Source organism: Sus scrofa, chromosome 5 (assembly GCF_000003025.6).
Source record: "Sus scrofa isolate TJ Tabasco breed Duroc chromosome 5, Sscrofa11.1, whole genome shotgun sequence".
Classification (NCBI taxonomy): Eukaryota; Metazoa; Chordata; class Mammalia; order Artiodactyla; family Suidae; genus Sus; species Sus scrofa.
The window spans coordinates 69371047-69396522 of NC_010447.5; the positions used below are offsets into that span (position 1 = coordinate 69371047).

Below are 25476 nucleotides of genomic sequence, written 5' to 3' on the forward strand. Positions count from 1 at the left end.
TATGATTTATCTCAGAATATTGACTATAGTTCCCTGTGCTCCACAGTAAGACCTGTTGTTTATCCCTTCCATATGTAATAGCCTGAATGTCCTAACCCTAGCCTCCCAGTCCATCCCTCCCCTACCCCTCCTCCTTTCCGCCCACTTTTTAATCATACTATTTGGGGCATTTTTTTTTTGTGGGTTTTATTGTTGTTGCTCTTCAGTTGTATGAGTTCTTTGCATATTTTGGATATCAACCCTTTATCGGATATCTGGTTTGCAAATATTTTTTCCCATTTTGTAGGTTGTCTTTTTGCTTTTTTGATGGTTTCCTTTGCTGTGCAGAAGCTTTTTAGTTTAATGCAGTCTTATGGTTTATTTTTTATTTTGTTGCTGGCAGGGGTGGGGGGCTTTTTAAAAATTATTATTTCATGGAATCCTCCCAATAACTTAATGAAGTGCGTGCTACTGCTGCCTCTGTTTTTTCAGATGGGGGCAGGGCGGAAAGGAGGTGGTCCCCCGACTTGCCCAAAGGCACCTACAGAGCTGAGTCAGAATCAGGCTCCTGACTCCTGGCCCTCAGGTTCTCTGATACACATTCCTGGTCCTGAGTTAACTCACTCACACGTTGACTAGGAGCTGGCCAGCCCAGTTCACACCAGCCCCAGCCCAAGGAGAGGGGATAGAGGAGGGAGTTGTCATCGATCTTAATGTCTCGGGTGGGTGTGTCCAGGGGAGAGAGGAAGGATGCTAACCCCCCACTGCCCGCAGGTACTGGAACTCCCTGAGCAACCTGGTGGCATCCTTGCTGAACTCCGTGCGCTCCATCGCCTCCCTGCTGCTGCTCCTCTTCCTCTTCATCATCATCTTCTCCCTCCTGGGGATGCAGCTCTTTGGGGGGAAGTTCAACTTTGATGAGATGCAGACCCGGAGGAGCACATTTGATAACTTTCCCCAGTCCCTGCTCACCGTGTTTCAGGTATGGGCTCTTCTCTGCTGGGATTGTGACCTGCAGGGAGGGGGAGGGGAGGTCAGCCAGTCTGTAGCCCCCCCAGCCCCAACCCCTTGGAGTTCCACTGTTGGATGGACCCCTGGGGAAAAAAGATCCAATTAAGCAGTTTAAAAACTGTTTCTTAGGCATGGACACCTTCATTCAATGAGAGCCCAAAATATAAACAAAAGAAAGCAGGCCGCTCGTGCTGGGAGGGGAAAGGAGGGTGGTGGGTGTCTTTCCTGCCCATCACGCTTGCCCCCCAAAAATACCATCAGATTTGTGACTTCGGTGATATCTTTGGCTTAGAACCAAGCTAAAGTAGCAGTTGAGATGGGAAGCAGATAGATTTCAAAAAAATTAAATAAATAAAAGTAGATCGGTTTACCTAGTAACATGAATAATATGTGGCTGTTACCCCAGTCTTCAAGATAGCACCTAAATTTCTAATGTTTGAGGGAAACAGGGGACCATGTGGCCCCTCCACCCCGCGGGTCCACTAATGGTGGCTCTGCACTTACCTGCGGGCAGGAGGAGTTTGCTCAGGAAGTCCTCCAGTAGATCAAACCACTGATGCAGTGGCCACGCTCTCAGTCTAGGGAGAGGGTCGGACTTGCAGGGGTGGCAGCTCAGAGTCCTGGGGAGAACCGAGGGCAGGAGGAGGGCGGGAGGAGAGAGGTCAGAGCGTCAGCAGAGCAGTGGGGCAGGGCAGGGGCGTGTCGGGGTTTGCTGTTGGTCTAACGCTGTGTCCCTTATTGGTGGGACTGTGTCATTCAGATCCTGACCGGGGAGGACTGGAATTCGGTGATGTATGATGGGATCATGGCTTATGGCGGCCCCTCTTTTCCAGGGATGTTAGTCTGTATTTACTTCATCATCCTCTTCATCTGTGGAAATTGTATCCTTTGCTCCTGCCCCCCGACCCCCACCCCGCTGCCCTACCCCTCAGCCTGCAATGCCAGTAGGTGTCCCCAGCAGGTCCTGACTGGGGGCCATCAAGGTGCCTGGGGCCCCCGGCAGCAGGGAGAGGCCTGTGCCAGCGGGTCTGGGTGGGATGCGAGTCCATCCCCAGCGACTCCCTGGCGCGGCGGCCCTGGTGTTGTGCTGTTGTGCACCCTCTCACTCCCACTCCATGTGAGGCTCCGGCTCCCCTGGCCTGGTCCCCTGCTGAGGGAGGATGCAGCCTCCACCCTGAAATGACCTTCCCCCTCTCACCCCGTTCTCTGGCCAGGGTCCCTCCCTCTGAAGCCACCCTGCAGGATGTTAGCCGTGGGCAGGCGCCCCCTCCCATCCTAAGCCTGTGAACTTGCCTGCAGATGGGTCTAAACTAGAATCGCAGAAGATCTGGACACAGAGGCCAGCAGACAGCCTCGGGCACACCCAAGGCTGTCCACCCTGGTGATCTGGAAATGGGGTGAAAATAGTGCCTCCAACCTAAGGGTCAGGCGAGATTCAGCAGAGTAACGCAGGCTCAGCCCCTGCCCTCGGGGGCCAGGCCCCTTACCTCCCAGGGGGAACGGTGCCACCTGGGAGCTGTGTCGGGGCTGATGTGGTTCCCTGGCCCGAAGTGTGTCTGTCCACATTGGTGGCAGGGGAAGAGGCCATACATTCTGCTCCAGTTAGGAGCTCGGCTGGGGTCTGGGGCTCCTGCAGAAGTGGGCGGGCAAGCGGGCAGCTCCCCAGCAGGGTAACGGCAGCTCTGCGCCACGTTCTGCTGGAGGCAAGGCTGTTTATAATGTCACTTGCAGCCAGGCATCTCTGAGGGAAACAGAAACCAGCAATTAAAGAGCAAGGCTGGGCTCCCTGCCTCCCCGCCCCCGGCCCCAGCCTGCAGTCTGCCTCCTCCCACCCCCAGAAAACCCAGGGAGCCAGTAGGGTGATGGGGAGGGAAGGGGGGCTCCCTGGGCTTGGAGCCCCTCTGTGTCCTGTGTGTCCTTCCCCCCTTCCCCCTGAGCCCACCAAAAACCCCAAGTCCAAGGGTCATTTTCTTTAAGAATGGACACAAACAGATATCCTACTGAACGTGTTCTTGGCCATTGCCGTGGACAACCTGGCGGATGCTGAGAGCCTCACCTCTGCCCAGAAGGAGGAGGAAGAGGAGAAGGAGAGAAAGAAGCTGGCCAGGTAACCCCTCAGGGCCCTGGCCTGGTTCTGACATGTGCTCCCGTGGGTGCTGGGGAGAGCCTCGGCCCCAGCCCGGCCCGGCCACCCCTTCTGGAGCCGGGGCTCCTCCCTAGGGTCATTTGGGCCTCTCCCTAATCCTCTGCTGTAAGTGGGGACCAGCAGAATCCCCGTCCCTGGGAAAGCGGTGTGTTCCCCCCACCCCCACTGCCCGTCCAGGAAGCTGGAGGGATGGGACAGACACTCCAAGGCGAAATCCAGCTCCCTCAGGAAGAACTAGCCCTCTGACTGTTCTGTAACCCTTCTCCCGTGTTGAGAGGACACGGTGGGGCCCAAGGCTGTCCCTGTCATTATCCAGATGAACTGTCCTAGGCCACATACCTGCTGGTCCTGAGGCACCTTTAGATGGTTTAGCCAAGGACTAAGCAGCCGAGAAGCTGGAACCCAGTTCCAGACAGAGTCAGGCGAGGCCGCCACATGGGTGGGTCCTGAAGGCGGGTGGACACAGGCCCCGACAGGCTGCACCCCTGGCCCCAGCGGACCACAGGGCAGCACCCTATTCCACTCAGCATCCCTTTCTTTGGCCAGGACTGCCAGCCCAGAGAAGAAGCAAGAGGTTGTGGAGAAGCCAGCAGTGGAGGAGACCAAGAGGAGAAAATCGAGCTGAAGTCCATCACGGCAGACGGAGAGTCCCCGCCCGCCACCAAGGTGAGGGGCCGTCCCCTCCAGTGGCTGGGCCACGGCCCAGGGAAGGAGGGTGGACAGCAGAGCTGGGAGTGCAGAGAGAAAGCAGGCCGGCCTCGTGTCGATGTCCTGGGCCCTTTGCAGAGCGACGGGCGTGGGTCTGCATCCACCGCTCCACCTAGACTAGGGCGCAACTTCAAGGCTACCCCAAGCCTTTCTGACTGGACCCTCCTCCTCTCTCTCGCTGCCTAGATCAACATGGACGACCTCCAGCCCAACGAAAATGAGGACAAGTGTTCCTACCCCAACCCAGAAACTGCAGGTACCGGCCCACTGCCTGGCCTGGGGGGTGGGGGCTGGGGGTGGACGCCAATTCTGAAGCCGTGTGCAAGTGGCTGCGTGGTGGTTCCAGTTTCCCCCGCAAGAACTGGCCCCGCCAGGCTTCCCCGTCTCACCCTTCTCAGCTGGGGGAGAACGCTGTTCCTGGTCTCCTCGTAATAACAGCGGAAGATAGAATATGCCATGTTGGAATGGTGCCTTCAGGTCCTTTGCAAGCTGGATCCTGCATACATTTAAGGTTTTACTGTCACCTATGTTGTAAAATCATTATTGGGTTACACAACTTATTAGTGTAACGTATGCGGCAGTGTCGTGCTCGCTTAATGAGAACAGTAAATCCCAGATCTGTGCCACCCTTACCCAGAGGCGGTCCTGCCTCCCCAGACACCCCACGTGCTGCTTTCCAAGCTGCTCTCAGGCCTCTTCCTGTAAAAAGTGCTCTCCCTGACTCAATGTCCTGCCTGCCATCTCATCATAAATCCACAGGCAGGCTCCCCCGACAGGGTTTCATGTCAGAAGCCCACCGGCCACCCTCAGGAGTCACTTCCCTGCCTTAGGAAACCGCTCGCCCTGTGTGAGCCTGGCCTGCCAGCCTTTTACTGTGAATTGCAGGTATTCTCACCCGCCTGAAGCTCCAAGTCATTGCAGACCATCAGGGCACTGCTGTCTCACTGACACCCCATCTCGTGCAGGCTGGGCTGCACGGGGTCAGAACCTGGTGGGTGGCCGTGAACCTAGGGTGTCGTGACCGCCGCCCCCCCCAGCTCCCCAGTTCTGTCTGCTGGGAGAGAGGGCTCAACTGCCTGGGGCTTGGGCAAAGAAGGGTCCCTGTGCCAGGGACCAAACCCTTCATGGACTCCAAGTCCTTCTGGGCGGAAACTCACAGAATTTCAAGACAAACCAGAAATATCGACCAAAGGCAGTAGGAGGGTCTTGTCCTGATCCTGAAGGAACAAAGAAGCTTTCAGATGACATTTTTGAGGTAATCAGGGAAAACTGAATGTGGACTGGGAACCAACTGATTTTTAGTGGTTCTGTTCGTCTTGTTAGCATAATATTATTACCGTGGTTCTGTGCTGTGAATGCTGATGGGTCTGTGGCCGGAGTCTAAGGTGTGTAGAAGGCGGCAGACATGCTGACGCAGGAGCCTCACATTTCCTTGTTCTGAGAAGTTATGGTTTCCTCTTCCTGTTTCATGTCAGAGGCCCACCGGCCGCCCCCATGGAATCAGAGGACAGGTGGAGGGGAAAGGACCCCTGGGGGCTGTCACCACACCAGCTGTCCCAGAAGCCTCTCTGAGTTGAGGATTCTAGAAGCAGCTTTGTTTTAGACTGAGCAGCTGTTCCCACTTTCGGCTGACTCCCTGCCTTTGCCCCATCACCTCACCACCTTCTCCACCTCCCCCAGACCAGGCTCCATTTCCCCTGACCCCAGGCACCTCCTGCCACTGGTCTGCTGGTGACCGTGCCATCCTGCTGTGGCCCCCAGCACCCCTTGAGCCTTTAAAGCATCTCCCGGGGTCCACATTCTCACCCAGGGGTGGCGCCCCTCCTCCAGGAGTCCACGCCACTTCCCAGCCCTCCTGCTCCTACCCTGCCTCACGGCAGCTCCTGAGCCCTTCAGCAGTGGCCTGGCCTGGCCCTCTGGCTTGTCAGTTTCTCCCCTAATCTGCCCCTTCTGCTTCCATGGCCTCTGGGCTGCTGGCCTTGCTGGGTCCACCTTCCCAGATACCCCTGGGGAGGCAGCAACGTGAGGACCCAACCCACTGGAGGGCACTGCTTGCTTGCCCTGCCTCCTTTGCCCTGGGCCCCACTCCCCACCCCCCAACCGCCCGGCTTTGCTCTCCCCGGGCTGCTGTGTCTGACCCATCCAGGTCGCACCCAAAGGCAAACTGACCTCAGCCAGCCCTCTCGAGAACAGCTGCAGGAAGGGCCTAGTTCACAAAAAGTGGCCACACTGCCTGGCGGTCAGTCCTCCCGTCACAGTTTGATCTCCAAAGTGCTCTGGTGGGAGTAAACCTCCCCGCTTTGCCTACAGTACGTTTTAGAAACACCTATCGCCCGGGAAAGAAAGCTTTGTGCCAAGATGATGCTTTCATCTAATTGATTTGTTTACCTGAGTGAACGTACAGATATTCTTAAGTCACCAAGAACTTCAAATGAACAAGTACTGTGAAGAAGAAATGTGATGACGCTGGACCCCTATGGGGTCGGCCTGGCCTGCTGGGGGGTCAGGAAGAGCAGCAAGGGGTGGGGGGCTTTGGGGAGCAGATGGGAGAGTTGGCGAGGAAAGCCAGTTATTTCTGGACCATCCTGCAGCCCCAGACACAGAGCTGGACTAAAACGGGAGGCATCCATTTATTGACTTAGTAACTGTTTGGAAGACCTGCCGGGGGGTGGAGTGGGGGGGGCGGTGGGCAGGGGGGGATAAAGGCCCCGGAGGAGATAGAGGGGCAACTGTTCTCAGGGGCCCACATTTCCAAGAAAGCAAACCAACCAGAAAGGTAACATCGGGAAGATGGCAAAACTAGGGTTCCATGATTATGGACAGGCGGGCTGGAGGCCCTGGCTGTGTGTCACCAAGGCCTCTTTGAGAATGTGACATCTGGCTGAACCCTGGTGTGCAGAAGTTGAGGAAGAGCCTTCTGGTGGCGGGACCATCTGGGGAGATATCTGGCTTCAGGGAGTCCCCGGAGGCCGGGGACGGAGGTGGGACAGCCCCAAGGCCACACAGGGCAGGGCAAGGCTGGTCTGAGCTGACATGGTGGTGACCTCCGGAGGCTCTTAGCTGATGGAAAACAGGGACCGTGAGGGTGCTTGTGGAGCCTGCCAGGTGGGATGATGGCAGGGGGCAGGGCACCTCTGGGGACATGGAGGGAGCAGCCCTGGGAGGCAGAGCTGGACGGAGAGGTTGGAGAGAGATGGGGGTGCCGAGCTGAGCCAGGAAGGAGAAGATACCCAGTGCGGGCAGTGCAACCCCAACCTTGCTCTGGAGGTTGGCCTTTTAGAGCCACTGGATCTGGGGCCACACGGAGCCTGGTCCCAGGGTTAGGCCACGGCTTTGGGTCAGTGAGCATGGCCTGAGGTATTAGAATCAGTGTTTTTTGCTTGAACAGCCAGGAGCAGAATCACAGCGATGAGAATGGGATCACGTGAAAATCCATGGGTGACGAGAGCCAGGGGCGGGCACTTAGCTTTGCTGTGGGGCCGCATCTGGAAAGTGGCAATACACTGCCTACCACACTTCTCCAAACCTCCAAGAACAGCAATGAGCAAACCAAGAGCCCCCAGCAGCATGAGTTTGATCCCTGGCCCGGGAACTTCCACATGCTATGGGTATAGCCAAAAAAAGAGAAAGAAAGAAAATGAAGAGTCCTGAGGGATTCTGCGGGCCACCCTACAAAGACCCTGGCAAACCTCCATCACCGTACGAGTTTGGGTTTGTCCTTCAGAAATAGTTTCCTTTGGCAGTTCGCACTGTGGCACAGGGGGTTAATGATCTGGCTTGTCTCTGTGGCAGTGCCTGTTCGATCCCCGGCCTGGTGCACTTGGTTAAAGATCTGGCATAGCTGCTGCTGCAGCTCAGATTCTATCCCTGGCCAGGGACCTCCATATGTTGCAGGTGCAGCTGAAAAAGAAAAAAAAAAAAAGTAGTTTCCTCTTAACCCCCACACGCAGGATGAAAGAGCACACACAGTTCGTCACGAGCTTAGAGGAGCACGAATCTGGCAGATGTGCTTTTCTATAAACACAAATGAATAAATAAACATTCAATTACCTGTTCGCAATATCCGTGAATAAGAAAGTGTTGGATCATTTAGAAAAGGGAAAAGGGATTTAGGAAACTGAAAAGAGAACAAGGAGCCAGGAGGGACCTGAGAACCTCCAGCTGATGTCCACATGGAAATGCGGTGACCTAGGCCTACTCTGGGTTCACTGATTTTGCTTTAATAGGAGACTTTACCAAGGTTGGTTAGAAAGCATCAGCCACGGTCTGGACTGTCTTTCATCCTGTGCCCTTCTGCTGCTGAAAATATTGATTGCCTGCTGGTCAGCTCCAGGTACTGGAGAGAAGGAATTGGAGTCGTGCCTATGATCTGCGGGTCCTCCAGAAAGGCCGAGGGTCCCCAGATGCCTCTTGCTTGATAAAGAACCAGTTTCTGCACCACCTGGCTTCGTGGTAACCAGGAGAGAAAGAGCAGAGTCATGGCTGGTCCCTGAACTGAACTTCCCAGCACCATCTCTCCATCATTCCCCCCAGCCCTCTGCTAAGTCCCCTTCCTCATACAGCAAATGTTGGTGCAGGCGTGTGTCATCACCAGGAAATAAGGGCTGTACGTGCCAAGCATGGTTTCTCTCTGCAGGGCTTTTGGCACAGAAGGAGATGGAGCAGGTACTTTAAAGTCAGGCATCCGAGGCATTTTGTCCTGAGTGCCAGGTGAATGCGGGAGGCGGGTGGTGCTGCAGGGATTCCCAGGAAGGTCATTCCTGGGCTCAGGTGTTCAGGAAGGCCATGTGAAGGTGCTGGCTAAGGTGGGGTGCGTGCAACTTGGCAGAAGGGCCAACGGGCAGTGCAAGCAGGGAAACAGCTGAGCCAGGGGCCTGGACAGGAGGCTTAAAACAGCAGAAATTCATCCTCTCGCAGGCTGGAGCCGGGAAGCCAGACATCCAGGTGTGGGCAGGGCCGAGCTCCCCCTAGCGGCTCTGGGGAGAATCCCTGGGCTGTTGGCTGTTCTCCACCTCCTTCCTTCTTCCCTGTGCGCCTCTCCTTAGGACATAGTCCTGGGAATCAGGGCCCACCTTAGTCTAGCATGACTGCCACATAGCTAATGACATCTGCAGGATGCTTTTTCCAAAATAAGGTCACATTTGCGGTTTCAGGTGGGCATGAATCTGCAGGGAAGTCGGGGGACACGCTATTCAGCCCACTACAGTGAGCATTCAGAGAATAGTTTGATGTGAGTGGAAAGTCTGTCCAGGAATTAAGACAAAGAGCAAACTGAGAAAGATGCTATACAATAATTTACAGCCTAAGAGGGTCTCCCAACGGTGGATATCGAAACAGCATCATTCTGAGTATGTATGTGCTAATGTGCTGTCACCCCATCTTGCAGGTGGGGAAACTGCAAGGGCTCAAAGACACTAAATTAAATCCCCACGGTCAGAAGGAATCAGGGCCAAGATTTGGATCCAGGCATTGGCAGAAGAGCCCATGCTGTTAACTTCCATCCCCTCCTAAACATTTTTGTTTTTGTTGTATTTTTAGGGCCGCACCCATGGCATATGGAGGTTCCCAGGCTAAGGGTCAAACCAGAGCTGTAACCAAGGTCCTGTGCCACAGCCACAGCAATGCCAGATATGAGCCTCATCTGCAACCTACACCACAGCTCACGGCAACGCCAGATCCTTAACCCACTGATCGAGGCCAGGAATCGAACCTGCTTCCTCATGGATGCTAGTCATATTTGTTTCCGCTGAGCCACAACAGGAACTCTGCCTCCTAAACATCTTTAAGTACATTTGACCAGAACAGGACAGGCAGTTTCCTTCCACAGGCAGTGAGCTTGTCTTCCTGTGGTCCGCATTCAGTGTGGATGCTGGCCCAGAGAACAGAGTGCTTCTGTAACTGGTGTCAACGTCTAGACCTTTGGGCAAAGGGCCTGCTACGGCAGCATTACGGCCTCACTGTCTCTACAGCACAGTGTTGAAGCATTTTGTATTTTCAGGAATAGGGAGAATGTTGATTTTAAGCTCCTGGAGCCTTCAGGATGGGGTTATTTGCCAGGGAGTCAGGTCAGCTAAGCTACGCCCTTTCCCTACCTGCAGCCCAGACTGGCAAGCACACCTGGCAATGCTCTAGTCTCATCTGGCCCTCTTTTTAGGGCCCGACAACTAGGATGACCACCATCCCAATTTTCAGGAGGCCGAGGGGGTTCCTGGGGTGTGGGGAGCTCTGTTTAAAAACCAGGACAAACCAGCATGAGTTGGTCGCGCCCCCCCCCCACCCCACGACCCACTTCTCACGTGCTGCCAGGAAGTTTTCCTCCAGCGGAGATGAGCTGCAGCCGGCCCACAGGGAGAGCTGGTTGTCCTGGTTGGCCTCTTCGTCTCCAAAGATACAGCTGCTGTCTGATTCCTGCCCGTAGGAAGGTGTCTGGAAGTAGGCAGCACCGTGGTAAAAATAAGTGGGAGCCATGGACCTATTTAGAAGGGTGCTTTTTTCCTGCAGGAGAAGAGGACGAGGAGGAGCCTGAGATGCCCGTGGGCCCGCGCCCCCGCCCCCTCTCCGAGCTGCACCTGAAAGAGAAGGCGGTGCCCATGCCAGAAGCCAGTGCCTTCTTCATCTTCAGCCCCAATAACAGGTGTGTGGATGGTGGGGAAGGTGGGGCTCCTCTTGCTCCATGACCCAAGCCCAGCAGGTGCCAGCGTCCTCAGCCTCCAACCCCTGGGACTCTCCCAGCACCGCACAGCTTGTGTACACAGGCACTGATTTAGGGAAGGGAGTCCTGGATTTCAAAGCAGAAGACCTGCGTTTGCTTTTCTCTGCATTTTTGATAGCGTAGGCTGCATTTCTGTTCTGTTGGTGACTACGCTTAAAGCCTAAAGTTAAGATCCCAAACTTTCTCCCCTCAAATAGAAGGAGTTAAAATAGTTAAAGCACTTTTAACTCCTCCCACCTCTCCCACCTTGTATGTTATGGTTGATGAGTGTGTTGGTGCTGGCCGCCTACTTCAGCGAGTTAGACGTGATTGCCGTTATCATCACATAGACCATGTCTGTTTGGGTTTACATACGGTTACCGTTGTATTCGTTCATCATTTTTCACGGATCTCAGTTCATCCTTCTGCAATCACTTTCTTTGCTCCTAAAGTACATTCTTTAGACGTTCCTTTAGTTCCTTTATGGCAAATTCATTTGGCCTCTGTTTATCTGTAATTGTTTTTATTTCTTCTTCTCGAAGGATAGTTTTGCCGTATGTAGACATTCTGGTTGACAGGTTTTAGCCCTAGAGCATTAGATGTATTATTCCCGCCACCATTCCTTGGTAGGAAACCACGGCCCTTATCTCTGCTGCTTTTAACATCACCTGCTGCCTCTGGTGTGGGGCACATTTGCTGCCAGATGTCTGGATGTGGATTTCTTTCCATTTATTCTGCTTGGACTATGTTGTGCTTCCTAGGTCTATGGGTCTATATTTTTGTCAGTGCTTGAACACCATTGAAGCACTTTCATTCTTGGAAAGTTGTAGGATAGTCGCTTTATATACCACCTGTCTTCCTTCTCTCTGGCTGGTCCGCTGGGACTCCAGGTTGACACGTGTTAGACCCTCCTTTCTGTCTTCCCTGACTCACACATTCACGGGTTCATGTCTTTTATCTCCTAGTCTCACGGTTGGAGTTCAGGGCCATTTCTTCAGATGTATCTTCCAATTTCTCAATTCTCTCTTCAACTCTGTTACTGCATAAACCAGGTTTTATATCCAGGTATATTTTGTCATTTCAGATAGTTCCATTTGCTGCTTGGTTTTCTAGATCCATCTGTCTATATCTGAGTTTCTTATTGAGTCATCAGCTTTGTGGTCAAGTTCTTTTTCCAATTAAATATTTCCAATATATTTGCTCTATCATCTACATCCGGTATTGCCAATATACACAGTCTTTGGGGGTCCGAATCACTTATTTTTAGTATCTTCTGGTTTCCCATCTTAGTAGTTTGATGGGATCTTGATCTTTGCTTGTGACCTTCATGATTCCCATGGACCTAAATTAGGACTGGGAAGCTTTCTTCCAGATCCTCCTTGAGGGTGTTGGCTCAGCCGAGAAGTCCCAGGCCCCTCCAGCTTCCTGATAGCCGTGCCACTGTCCTCAGTCCCCTCTGCCCATCCGGCTGCCTGTCACACAGACCCAGCTCAGCAGATTGGTTTGTTGTTTCTTTTTTTCAGGGGAGGGTCACTGCAGACCTTCCTGACTCTCATGGAACCAAAACTGTCCCAAAGATTTTGTTCCTTCCAGGATGTGGTGCTTCTGCATCAGTAAGCTCCATCAGAACATTTAGTCAGTGACATGCCAGGGGCAGAGTCTGAAGGCCTGGTTCAAGCCCGGACACACCCCCATGCACACACACCCACACAGTCTGTAGGCTACATGCACAAGCCCCTCCATCCTGGTTTCAGTAGCTTTAGCTGTACAATGAAGATGATAGCCACACCCTCGCCCTTCCTGCTGCCCAGATGAGTCAGTATAAGACACCCTAGGCACTGAGGATCTCCCAAGGGTCAGGTGTGTCCTTCTTTGTAACTATGCTGAGGTGTGGGATTGAATTACTGCCTCGGGAGCAAACCTCCTCAGAGTCCAGGCTTGACCAGCCTCATAGCATCCACGTCTCTGGGTAGCTCTGTCATTCCCTGTACAGAACCATATGAAGTAGATCTTATAAAGCGGTCGTTTTGAATGATGGGGAAAGAAGTCCCCAAACGAAAGCCAGTGGATGACATCCCAGCGGCATTAGAAGATGTGGAGTTTCCCAGAGGTCTCCAGCATGGCCTCCAGAGTGGCAGCTGTGTGTAGCTGGGGGTGGCAGGCCTGAGGGGTGTGGTGGGGTGGGCTGTGGCTGTGGTCATGTGGTCACCCTGCAACAGGATGACTCAGGGCTGGAGGGCCCACTGCCCAGCCCGCAAGCGCCACCTGCCAAGGTGGATTGGGGCCCCTCCCCCGTGTGACATCCCCTCCTCCCGCAGGTTCCGCCTCCAGTGTCATCGCATCGTCAATGACTCCATCTTCACCAACCTGATCCTCTTCTTCATCCTGCTCAGCAGCATCTCGCTGGCCGCCGAGGACCCCGTGCAGCACACCTCCTTCAGGAACCACGTACGCCCCCCTGTCCTTTGCACTAGCACCCACTGCACCCCACCCAAATGTGACCCGGCCTACCCACAGCTTCTATGGCTGGCTGACCTCCTGGTTCAACCCAAGTGCAGCTCCAGCTCTCAGGATCAGAGGCACAGCAGATGCTTCCTTAAGAGATGAGAGCTTTGGTAGAAACCGAGACCATTAGCAGGAAAGAGAATGTGGACCCGGCACCTCAGCCCAGCCTGACTGGCATGTCAGGACTCACTACCCTGGCGATTCCTCAGGGCTCTGCTGCCCTGTAACTTAGTAGAGAGAGGCCACTGACTTCCTGCGTTGCCCCCAGGCCTCTGGCCAGTCCTTGTCCCTGGAGGGCAGTGGCGGGTGGGTGCTGTCATGAGACTGACCTTCCCGAGGAGAGGCTCCGCAGAGTAAAATCCAAACTGGAGACCCACCCCAAGCTCTGGTGAGCAAGAAAAATAATTTCAACATCTCCAAGCCAGGAAACTTAGTCAGACCACAACCAAGTGGGCATGAAGCAAGGAGTCCAGCAGCCTAAAGCCAGACCCCTGCCAAGCCAGCTGACGGTCCTGCAGCCAGCATGGTCCACAGCCTCCCTACTGGGAAAGGCAGGCCTTGCTGTGACCCACCAGCAGAGACCCAGTAAACAGGAACTCTGGAGCCTCCCTGACCCTGGGTGCGCCCTCCTGCCCTGAAGGGCACAGCACCTGCTTAGGCCCCACAGGGCGAGGGGCCAGCTGAGCCATGCCAGTGTGGGTTAAGCATTTTGCATCTTCGCACAAAAAAAAAAAAAGGAAACCCCACTCTGTCCTTTTGACAAGCATCCCAGGGGTCTGATTTGGGTTTGTGAATAAATTGAATTAGGAAGAAAGCACCCGCCCAGACCCAGGACCAACAGAGTCAGCCTGGAGCTTTGCTCACCCATCTGGGGCCTTGGGGACCAGTGCTGTGCCCAGGCCTCTGGCCCCAGATTCATTTCCACGCCTCAGGCGGGAAGGCTCTGTGCTTCGGGAGTGTGACTCCCCTCTTGGACCCCGCTGACCTCCCCGGCTTCCCCCATCCCCACCCTGTTTCTCTTTGTTTTGCAGATTCTGTTTTATTTTGACATTGTTTTCACTACCATTTTCACCATTGAAATTGCTCTGAAGGTAATCCGCCCCCTCCTCTCCTGTCCTCCTGCTGTGCTGGCTCTGGCTGCTCTGTCCTAACACACGCTTCTGTCTTGGGGTCACTGGGAGCCACTAACCCGGGTGTGCTTGTCTTTCAGATCCTAGGCAACGCTGACTATGTCTTCACTAGTATCTTTACCTTAGAAATTATCCTCAAGGTAATGCACGCGGCAAAGCCTTCTTTCTCCCTCTCTGTCTCTTTCCTCTCTCGGTTCTTTCACTCTCGTTTTTACTCTCAAGCCTGAAACTAGACGAATTTGTTTGCCTCACTTTGTGCCATGCACTTTGTCAGGCTCGGAAGCCAGAAGAAACCCCCGCCCCCACCCAGCCCCCAGCCCCAGGCCCTCCTGTCAGCCTAGGAGAGGCCCTTGGCTGGCAGTGACGGATGCTGGCCCCGCACTGGGCACCATACACCCCCGCCCCACCTCCGGGAGCTCTGGCGGACCCCAGCTAGAACCCTCCTTGCCCCTCCTGCCCAGAGGAAACCCCCACAAACCAAAAAGTGGGAAAGCTCAGGGGGCTCTAGAGACCCCCTGCCTGGGCCCTCAGTGCCTGTTGTCACCACCGCCCGTGGGATGGGACCAGGCGGGAGTGGGTCTGTGTGACTGATCGCAGGCCTGATGCCAGTCTCCCAGCCAAGGGCTTTGGACAGACCCCTGCAGAAAGCCTCGCGGCCTCGCCCCTTGCCCCAGGTGGAGAAGGGGCTGTGTCCCCAAAAGCTAAGGCAGCCCAGGAGCCCAGAGCTGACAGCTCCACCGACCCACTCCAGCCCTGTCACCCGAGCACGGTAGCACCACCTCTGAGCAGCTCGGGTTGACGGAGGTTTGCCCTAAGCTTTCTTTTATTATTTCTATTAATATACGATTAATATATTACTTATGTTTACTCTGTTATAATTTCTAAGTTTCCCAGTCCGCCCAAGGCAGGACAGCGAGTGTGAGCAGTGTTCTCTTGGGGGTCACCCCGGCCCCAGTCAGATGGGCCACGGGCTGTGACACACACGCCACTCAGGCCCTCCCAGAGGCTCACCCGGGATCCTGCCCACCCTCCATGTGCTGCAGCCCCAGACCCCCCTTTCTGGGCCTGAGGCACTACCCAGCCCTTAGGCACAGCCCACTTGAGTGGTCACCTTCTGTGCCTTGTTTTTGTCCAGACCCCCTAGTTCCAGCTGAACGGACCCTAAGCAAGAGTAACCAGGAGCGATCACTTTTCTCTGCAACCCCTGGGGGTGGGGAGCGGACTTTCCTTGACTTCAGACTCAGGGAGGCCGCACACGTCCAGAGCGCTTTCCGGTTCTCAGGGCCTCCTTGGAGCCCGTTGCAGGTTTCAGCGGCACTCTTTCCCTTGGGGCTTCATCCCTTTACACGCCCTTCCTGGCCAGCCCTCCCTCTTCTACCTGCTTCTACACTGACTGTGTTTCTGGACAGAACCCGACCCAGGCACCCCCTGCAGCCCGCCCGCTGGGCCCCTCTGCCCTGCCCTCAGGGTGGTGTCCTGCCACGGCACAGGTGCCTAGCGTCCAGGAGGGTGGCTAGTGTCAGGAAAGGCTTGTCGGACCATGGCAGTGGGCCTGAATGATGCCAAGGGCTGTTCCACGGAGGAGGGAGGAGGTGGAACCAGGGCCCATGGGTAGAAATTACAAGATAAGATGCACTCAGTGAGCAGAATTGCTGCCTGGAGAGTCCAATCCTCTTCTCTCCCCAGCAGGGCTTTTCCTGGGCACAGGTTAAACCCTGCGGAGCAGGAACGGGGAGGGCGGCAGTCAGCAAACAGGGTAAAGGGGGACATGGCACTGAGCACCTGAGCCCGGTCTCTTCTGACGCCCTGAACGCCACTTTCACACAAATGCCCCATTTTCCCAGTGCCTACTTGCGCTTCTGCAGCCAGTCTTCCTCTGGCCCTGCCTGGGTTGGCCTCCCTGCACTCATGCCCACACACACACACTCTCAGGACTGCTGACAAACAGGAGCCCAGAGTCACAGGGTGGAGGGGATACTCTGAGCCCCGTTGTCCACTATCCAAGGACACCTTCTACATGTGATGGCTCTGCCAGAGCTTGGTGAGGCCTCACCATGTCCAGCACTTCCCTGAGACTGAGAACGGCGTGGCAGGCAGGCCCCAGCCTCCAGAGCTCACAGCCTCCTGACTAACATGAGCCATGGTGGCACTGGGGTCCCCCCACACCCCCAGGGCCCAGACCTCCCCTGAGAGACAGGGAAGGAGCCCTCCAGATGGAGGGCCTTGGGGACAGACCTCCAACTATATTCCCCTGCAGCCCTTTATATAATCCACCCACTTCTGGAAACTCTTGCAGGACACAGTTGCCTGAGTCCCCTGTGACCCCCTCCTACAGGAGAAAAGTGGGAAGAATTAGGTTGCAAGAGCTATTTTTGCCAATTTCCCCTGTGTTTGCTTTTGATCCGCTCTGTGGACAAGCTGCCTTGAGCGCGCTCTGATTCCAAAGAGATAAATTGTGCCGCAGGTGATGGGGAGCCGCTCCCAGACTCTCAGCCCTCAGCTCCAAATGTCCCCCTTTGGCTGTCGCTCCACAGCCCCATGGCCTTTCAACCCTTCACCTGGGTTGAAACCCTTCACATGGGCCCTTAATTCACATGAGCAAAACTGGACAGACAGTGGTGGAGCATCAACAGCAGCTCTAGCCCGAGCTCTGGGTGGTGAGGTGGGGGTAACAGCAAACCCCCGACAGTCATCCCCCCAATGTGGTCCCTTCTTAGTCTCCAAAGGGCTGTCAGTGCTTCTGTAGTGCCTCGCATCTGCAGGAAGGGGATGCCGCTTCGTGGAGGGGGACACTGAATAGTTCCCCCAATGCCCCCGTGCAGGAGGAACCCAGAATTCAAATCCTGGCTCTCTGGCCGAGTCCAGTCTGTAGTGAAGCTCGCCTGCGTGGAGCTTCCGTCTGCAGGATGGTGTAATTACAAGCTTGCAGGGTAAAGGTGTCCTTATCCTATTTCTCAGAAGAGCCCTAGGGAAGTTGGTTAACTTGCCCCAGGCACTCAAATGAAACACGTCAGGGTGGGAGTCAAACTCAGGGGGCCCAGCTCCAGAGCTGTGCTCTTGCTGTGTTGCACACGGCCCGGCCCCTCTGAGCACAGCTCTAGAACCAGGCGTTGGACTGGAGCTCAGGCTACTGGCCACAGATCCTCAGCAGTGTTTGAGGCTGGGAGGTGGCAGATGCCGACTGCCATTCTCAGGAGAACGTCTTCCTGGCCATCATAGTGACAGACTGTTCATCTTTGCCCCAGGCTGAGGGGCTGCCTGGGACTAAACCAGGAAAATCCTGGGGAGCCAGGGTGGCTGGTCCCCCGATGCCTGAGGTGGAGAGGGTTTGGAGAGGAGGCAGAGACCTGGGTGTGCAGGGACGCTGGCCAGGGCAGATTCAGTATCTCAGGCTGGAGCCACAGACACGTGCTGAGGGGCAGCGGGGGTGGGGCTGGGGCTGGGGCTGGGGGCCCATGAAAGGGCTTCAGATTTGGGACTGAAGAGCCTGGCCGCTGACACGTCCAGGGCTGGGAGACTTTGGGGTGCAGTGTTCGTGGCCCTGAGTCTCCCCCTTCGGTCCTGCCTGCCCCCAGCACTCTGCCACCTCCCAGCTTTTGTCTGGGCCCTGCGAGGGGTGATGTGGGGGGTGGGGCAAGGGCTCTGGAGGCCGGCCGCTCACGCCACACTTCCCTGTGCCTCCCCAGATGACTGCCTATGGGGCCTTCCTGCACAAGGGCTCCTTCTGCCGCAACTACTTCAACATCCTGGACCTGCTGGTGGTGGCCGTGTCCCTCATCTCCTTCGGCATCCAGTGAGTGGGTCCCCGCAGCCCTCAAGGGGGCAGGAACTAGGAAGGTGTCAGAGGGGACAGCGGGAGCCTGGGAGGTGCCGGGCCACAGTGGGGCTGTGATAGGGACGGGGTAGGGCCTCCCTGGAGGCTTCGGTTTGTGGTGTCTGTGTCCCCAGTGGTGTGACGCTTGGGGTACCTTGACCCCAGCAGGAATCTGTTTCAATGTCTGAGTCTTGCCAAGCAGACAGGGAGGGCCCAGCCACAGTGAGAGGACTGTCCCCAAGGCCCTCCCACCTGCTCCTGGGTACCCTCAGGCTCCAGGCCTGCTAGGGCCTGGCCAGCCCAGTCCCGACCCTCCTCACCTGTCTGCAGTCAAAGCACCTGACAGGAGAGGGCGGGAAAGGGATGGCTGCTTCTCATACTTGGCTGTTCAGGGCAGTCACCTGAGAAACTCTTTTAAAAAGACTTTTCTGCTGGATCCTTCGCCCAGCATTTTGATGTAACTGGTCTGGGCTACAGCCAGGGCTTTGGGGGTCGGGTGGGGAGGGGATTTAAATGTGGTTCCAACTGTGAACTTGCTCAGGTTTAAAAGGATCTGATTACTGGTTTCTCCCCCAAATCTATCAGCTGATAAAGTAACCCTGTCCTTTGACTTTGACCTTGACTTACGTATTCTGTGACCTCACAGGACCCATGAGGCAGGCAGGCCAGGGCTGTTATTAGCATTTTATGGACAGAAAGGCTGGGGTCAGGACCTCACACTTGGCTCAGGTCACACTAGTGGCAGAGCAGAGGCATCCTGGGGCTCCTCCTAAGGGTGTTTTCGGCCTAGAAGGAGCAGAGACGGGGACTTTAGGAGAGAGAGAGAGATCCTTTACTGTGATCGTCAATCATTTTACCCCAAACTGTCCACCTGGGAGCCTGCAGGTCTAGATTCTAATCCCAGCACGGCCACTAAATCACTCAGCCTGAAGCAGGAACTCCCACCTCAGTCTGACCTACAGTATTTCAAGTTCATGGTGATAGAAGCCACCACTGAGCCAGCTTACACGTGCCAAGAGTTCTGCTGGATGGTTCCTGTGTGTTTTCTCACTCAATCCTTGCAACAGACTCATGGCAGTGACTGCCGTCCCATTTCACAGTTGAAGAAATGGGCTCAGAAACCTTATGAAGATTATCCTCAGTGGCTGGGGTTTGGCAGAGGTTTGCCTCACCCTCAGCTTCCTGGGCACCGTACACACCCCTGAGTAGCACATTACACCGCTAATGACTCGTGGTAAATGCTTTTCCCATGACCGGTTCACAATGAGAGGGGCCCGGCCCCAGGCCAGCTCCGGTCCCTACAGGAGGAAGACCAGGGTGGAAAGTAGTCCCGAGGAGAAGGTCCCGAGCAGGCTTCCCATTTCTCCAGTCTGGCTGGGATGTCCCGCCAGCACTCCCTTCGCCACTGTCTCCTGGCACTGCAGGAACAGGAGAGCCTCACCTGCCCGTCCTCTCTCCCAGGTCCAGCGCCATCAATGTGGTGAAGATCTTGCGGGTTCTGAGGGTGCTCAGGCCCCTGAGGGCCATCAACAGGGCCAAGGGGCTGAAGGTGAGCTGGGCAGGCCTGGCCGGGGAGCCCCCAGCCCAGGGAGCGTCAGCTGGCAAAGGTGGGGGGTGCTGGTGGAGGCCACATGAAGTGACCAGTGGGTGGGAGCTGGGACCCTTCTGCCAGGCCCTCAGCCCAATTCCAGTCCTGGTTCCCTGTGGAATGGAACCATAACCAAGGCTGCCATTCACATCCCGCCTTCTCAGCAAAGCTTCTGCCGAAGGAGACCCACACACCACCCTGGCCCACGTGTGGTGAGGTCTCTGCGCTGCTGCCCAGGAACAGGGAAGTTAGCAGGGCTTTTGCCCCTGGGGTCACCTAGAGCCCAGTGGGGTGGGGCTTCCACCAGATCCATCACCCAGTGACCCCAGAGGGTACTTTCTCTTTTCGTCTTTTTTTTTTTCAGGGCCACATCTGCAGCATAGGGAGGTTCCCAGGCTCAGTGTCGAATCGGAGCTGTAGCCGCCAGCCTACGCCACAGCCACAGCAACGCCGGATCCGAGCCACACCTGCGACCTACACCATGGCAAGCTACACCGGATCCTTAACCCACTGAGCGAGGCCAGGCATCGAACCCACATCCTCATGGATTCTAGTTAGATTCATTTCTGCTGAGCCATGATGGGAACTCCCGGCGCTTCCTCTTTGAGTCTGAATTCCCTGAGGGTGGTGAGAGCGGCCACGCGCCCCCCTAAGGGGGCTCAGCCGGGCCCAGAACCGAGCCCCTTCCGTCCACTTGCAGCACGTGGTGCAGTGCGTGTTTGTGGCCATCCGCACCATCGGGAACATCGTGATCGTGACCACGCTGCTCCAGTTCATGTTCGCCTGCATCGGGGTCCAGCTCTTCAAGGTAGGGTCTGGGCTCTGGTCAGTGGTCCCGCTTCCCGCCCAGCAGCATCCCCGACCCAGACGGAGCTGCAGCGGCCACAGAGGGGACAGTGCTGGGTCACACGGGGGATGTATGCAGTCTCCACCACAGCCCCTCCCAAGCTCTAGACATGGAGAGCCCTGGTTCCCAGACCCACGGAGGACTAGTTCCCAGCCCAGAGGAGGACCAGTTCCCAGCCCCGGGAGGCCAGTGTGGAGGCATTTCTGCCCCACCAGTGTCCTGCCCTCTGCCTTAGCCAGGCCCCTCCCTCTCGGAAAAAGGGAAGGGCTCTTCTTTGTCCCCTCGTGTCAGTCACCTGCCTAAACCCGCAGGGCCCCAGGGGCTCCCCCCAGCACCAAGTCTCCTCCACACCTCACAGCAGAGCCCTCCTCCAGGGCTCACCTTGCTGCTGGCTGGCCCTCGGCAACAGGACGCCGCTCTCCCTCGCCCACCCTTTTCTGCCTCAGTCCTTCTCTTCTGCCCTTCTCCATGTGGGGCTCTCACCCCCTCCCCTTGGAAAACTCCCCTGAACCCTCCACAGACTTCAGCTCCTTGCCCTGCCTGCTCCACCTCCCTCTGGAGGCCTTCCTGGGAGGGGGGCGGTCCAGCCTCCTCAGACTGGAGTTCCCTTTGGCTGAGTCCCCGCAGCCCTGGGTGTGTTTGTGGGCCGGCTGCTCTCTCTGAGCCGAGATGCCCATCTGGGCTCTGCAGTCTTACGCTTTTTGCCCCGAGACGCCAGCACAGAGCTGGGCTGCAGAGATGACCGCTCATCAGCTTTGACTGATGTCTTGATGAAGGAGCGTCTCCAATCACTTTGCTCCTCCGCCTTCCAGGGAAAGCTCTACACCTGTTCAGATAGTTCCAAGCAGACGGAGGCCGAATGCAAGTAAGTCTGGCCGGTGGCACCGGTGCCCGGGCTGCCTGACTCTGGGCGGTGGGTGGCTTGGCCTGAGAGGAGGGCAGCCCATTCTTTCCTCAATGGCAGTGACCCTGGGTGGGCTCTCTGCTCCCACTGACCATCTATTCCTGAACGTTCTCCCACTGATGTCCTTCCCAGCGGCTGGATCTGTGGGTTTAAGCTTAGCCAATCCCACCCCGCCCCCAAGCCAGGGGTCCCTGGTGGGTGGGGTTGAGGGGAGAGGGGAGAACCCAGAATCAGTTCTCTCCCCCTTTCTCAGGGGGAACTACATCACATACAAGGACGGGGAGGTTGACCACCCCATCATCCAGCCCCGCAGCTGGGAGAACAGCAAGTTCGACTTTGACAATGTCCTGGCGGCCATGATGGCCCTGTTCACCGTCTCCACCTTTGAGGGGTGGCCAGAGTGAGTACGCAGATCAAGGCCAGTTTTCCTGATGTCCCACCCTCCTTCCCAGAAATCATACTTATCTGTGGCCTCCCCAAACAGTGAGGCTGTGTTTCTAGAACCATCTGCAGGCCACGGTCACTGCTAAAGCATACCTCTTCTTCTTTTGGAAGATGTCAACATTTTGGAAGTTCAACCCCAAACGTGCTTCTTTTAGCTCCCCTTCCCAACCAATACTGATGCAGCGATGTCTGTCATCACCCTCCTGGCGTCTGGGAGACAGTGGGGAGGGTTTCCCCAGGTGAGCACCCTTGGGTCACCCGGGGATTCAAGGTCACACTCCCAGAGGGCGTGCACATGGGTGAAGACGGCAGAGATACCCACTGATGAGACTCTCCTTTGAAGGAGCCCTGTCTGTATTCACAGTGGGAAGTTCCCGCAGAGGCAGTGCTGCCAGGCCTGGACCAGCACATCCCCTCCAGGCCCCTCCCAGGCCTTCACACTGCATCCCTCCACCAGGAGTGCCCTGTGCTCCATGTACCTCTGCACAGACACCCACTTCCCAGAGCCCCCATGTGTATCCCAGTGTCACGATCATCTAACTCAGATGATTCTAGATGTTTCTAAGTCAACAATAGCACATGGATCTTAGGTGGGAGGCACCATTATTAAAAGGCAGCATGATCAGTAGTACCTGGAGAACAGCGAGCAAAGAGCATGCGTATCCAAGGCAGGAGAGGAGGGAACCCCATCCACGAAGGGAAGCGGGACTGCCAGGCGCGCAGCCCAGCCCAGGCGGACGGCCGACACGGGTGACCCAAGTCTAATCCCCACCACTGCTGAATGAGCCTGCGCTGTTTTTTATCTATATGGGTATTCGCCGCCACATAGATTTATTTTATGTTCACTGCAACATCCTCCTCTGAGTCTCTGCCAGGGAAACAGCAACGCTGTTGCAATGTTTACCAATATTTCCAGTACTTGAAATCAATGCCCATGGCTCCTGTCACATCTAGAGAGTTCTTGACAGTTTCAAAACGCCCTCCTATATGTTATAGCCGCTCCCCGGCCGGGTAGGAAAGTCGGGAATCACTGTCTCCATTTTGCAGATGAGGCCTCTGAGGCTCAGAGAGTTTGGGTGGTTTGCAAGTTGCACAGCTGGGGCTCGAACCCTGACCTCCTGACTCTCAGCTCAGAGCTGTCTCCCACCTCCCTGGCCTGGGGACACCTGGGAGCAGCGGTGCCATCCCCTCCCCTGCGGGGCTGTCCCCTCAGGCTGCTCTACCGCTCCATCGACTCCCACACGGAGGACAAAGGCCCCATCTACAACTACCGCGTAGAGATCTCCGTCTTCTTCATCATCTACATCATCATCATCGCCTTCTTCATGATGAACATCTTCGTGGGCTTCGTCATCGTCACCTTCCAGGAGCAGGGCGAGCAGGAGTACAAGAACTGCGAGCTGGACAAGAACCAGGTACCCAGCCCGGCCCAGAAGGCCGTGGTCAGGACAGACCCGCATCCCCTCCGTGAACCACAGGCTCAAGGGCAAACCCTGCGGGCCCCAGCTCCAAACGCTTGCCCGCCGGGTCCATCAGCCTCCCACATCTGTAGACTCCATGGGGAAAGATTCTTGCACCCCACCTAGAAGCTGGCACGTGGCGGGGGAGGCGGGGATGTGTGGAGATGGGAACAAGAGCGAGAGGGCCAGAAACCTCTGTTTCTTAACTAGAATGCAGAGGAAAGTCTTAAGCAGGGAGACGTGGCAGCGCCAGTCCTTGGATGCGCCCTGTCGTGAGGAGCCAGGCCAACGGGTGGGCTGGGCTGTGCCGCCCAAGGAGAGCCCCTGGCCCCCCCCCGCCTGGGAGGGACTTGAGTTCCACCCCCCAGGCCAGCCAGACCCCTGGTAGCGCTGACCTCAGCACTTCCAGTTCAGACTCACCTTCTGGCCCCCCAGGCCAACGTCTGATTGTACGAAGACAGGAAGGAGGGAGGCCAGTTAGTGAGCGTGGACAATCTGCTACTACTAGGTCATTAGGGCAGAAAGAAAAGATGGGGAGCAAAGTGCCCCGAGGGCTGGGGTAGGAGACAATCGGTAAGAAGGCCCACGGCAGGCAGCAGGTGTTTATCGACGCCACCAAGTGTCCACGATGCGGCGGGCATCACTGAGATGGAAAGAAGCGACCCCAACCCCTTGAGTACGTTCTGAGAAGGACATTGACTAGAGAGGGTACCCCCGTGGTAGGGGAGTGATGGAACATCGGGAAACGTCCAGGGAGCATCTCAGCCTATAAATGCACTGACACGGTTCATGATTTCTCAGACCCCAGAAAACCACCCCCACGGTGTGCAGCTTCCTCTGCATCCCCCCCAACCATCCTCCAGATTCCTGTCCCCTGCCCCCCAGCGGCAGTGCGTGGAGTACACCCCCATCCTCCAGGTTCCTGTCCCCTGCCCCCCAGCGGCAGTGCGTGGAGTACGCCCCCATCCTCCAGGTTCCTGTCCCCTGTCCCCCCAGCGGCAGTGCGTGGAGTACGCCCTCAAGGCCCGGCCCCTGCGGAGGTACATCCCCAAGAACCAGCACCAGTACAAGGTGTGGTACGTGGTCAACTCCACCTACTTTGAGTACCTGATGTTCGTCCTCATCCTGCTCAACACCATCTGTCTGGCCATGCAGGTCAGTCCAGGGCCAGTGACGAGGGCAGTGGCGGGGGGTCGGGGGGAGTAAATACTCCACGGGGGGGCAGTTGTCGCCATCACACTGGCCAAGGGGCAGGAGGAGCAGCTTCACAGAGAGACGAGTCTCCTCTTGAGGGTGCAGGACATACAAGACCCGGGTTGATGAGATGGAGAACGGGGTGACCTTGAAATAGCCGTCACTGTCAGTGAGGCATCACCTGTCCTCAGAGGTCCAAGCCACAGGGACCCCCTGAGAGCCAGGAATCTCTGCACAGTTGTCCACCAATGGGACCCGAGGTGGGGGCTCGGCCTCCCGTGTTTTCAGAGGCGGAGGGGAAGGGAGGGACCCCCAGGCTCCTGAGTCCCCCTGACGGCCCGCAGGTGTGCCCCGTCCCTGGGCCGGGTTCGGGGACAGGGGCGGGGGCAGGGAAGCCGGCTCATCTCGCGGCCTCCCCACAGCACTACGGGCAGAGCTGCCTGTTCAAGGTCGCCATGAACGTCCTCAACATGCTCTTCACCGGCCTCTTCACGGTCGAGATGATCCTGAAGCTCATCGCCTTCAAGCCCAAGGTAGGCTCGGAGGCGGAGGCAGCGGCTGGGGCGGGGATCTCGGGGAAGGACTGACAGAGATGCCGCAGGGCTGGGGGTGGCGGCCAGCCCCTGAAGGATCTCCCCCCACCACCACCACCCCGCGGTCTGTGCCCCAGGGCAGAGCCTCCCTCCAGGAGGTTGGCTGATCCTCTTCTCCCACTCCCGCCCCGGCCCTGGCGCACCATCTGGAAGAGACTGGAAACCAAACCTCTGCAGGCTCAGCCCCCAGACCCCCCCGCAGGCTCTGTTCTCTACCCAGGGCTGCGTTTGCCTGCGTTTGTCAGTGTCTCTGCCTACGGAGTTCCCACCTCAGGGCTGCTCCGTTGCCCCTTTGTACCTGCAATGTCTGTGCCTTGCTGCATGTAAGCAGCTTCTAGAAAAAAGGGGTGCGAGAGAAGATTAGAGCCGTTGGCAGCATGAGACAGGGCAGGGGGATTCCTGGCACTTGGGTTATCTGTGCCCTCCCTAATCAGCTCACCCGTACTGCTCGAGGGCTGGGCT

The 25476-nt window shown here is 56.5% G+C and overlaps 1 protein-coding gene across 1 annotated transcript in view; it reads left to right on the top strand.

Annotated features, from left to right (window-relative positions):
• CACNA1C (calcium voltage-gated channel subunit alpha1 C) overlaps positions 1–25476 on the top strand; it is a 431475-nt gene that overhangs the window by 354093 nt on the left and 51906 nt on the right. The window contains 17 exon segments of the mRNA XM_021092981.1: positions 754–961; positions 1751–1871; positions 2983–3097; positions 3683–3735; positions 3738–3802; positions 4031–4100; positions 10346–10478; positions 12854–12983; positions 14072–14131; positions 17857–17963; positions 19446–19533; positions 20273–20380; positions 21232–21284; positions 21577–21723; positions 22981–23182; positions 24224–24382; positions 24844–24954. Coding sequence (XP_020948640.1) covers positions 754–961; positions 1751–1871; positions 2983–3097; positions 3683–3735; positions 3738–3802; positions 4031–4100; positions 10346–10478; positions 12854–12983; positions 14072–14131; positions 17857–17963; positions 19446–19533; positions 20273–20380; positions 21232–21284; positions 21577–21723; positions 22981–23182; positions 24224–24382; positions 24844–24954 — 1930 coding nt within the window.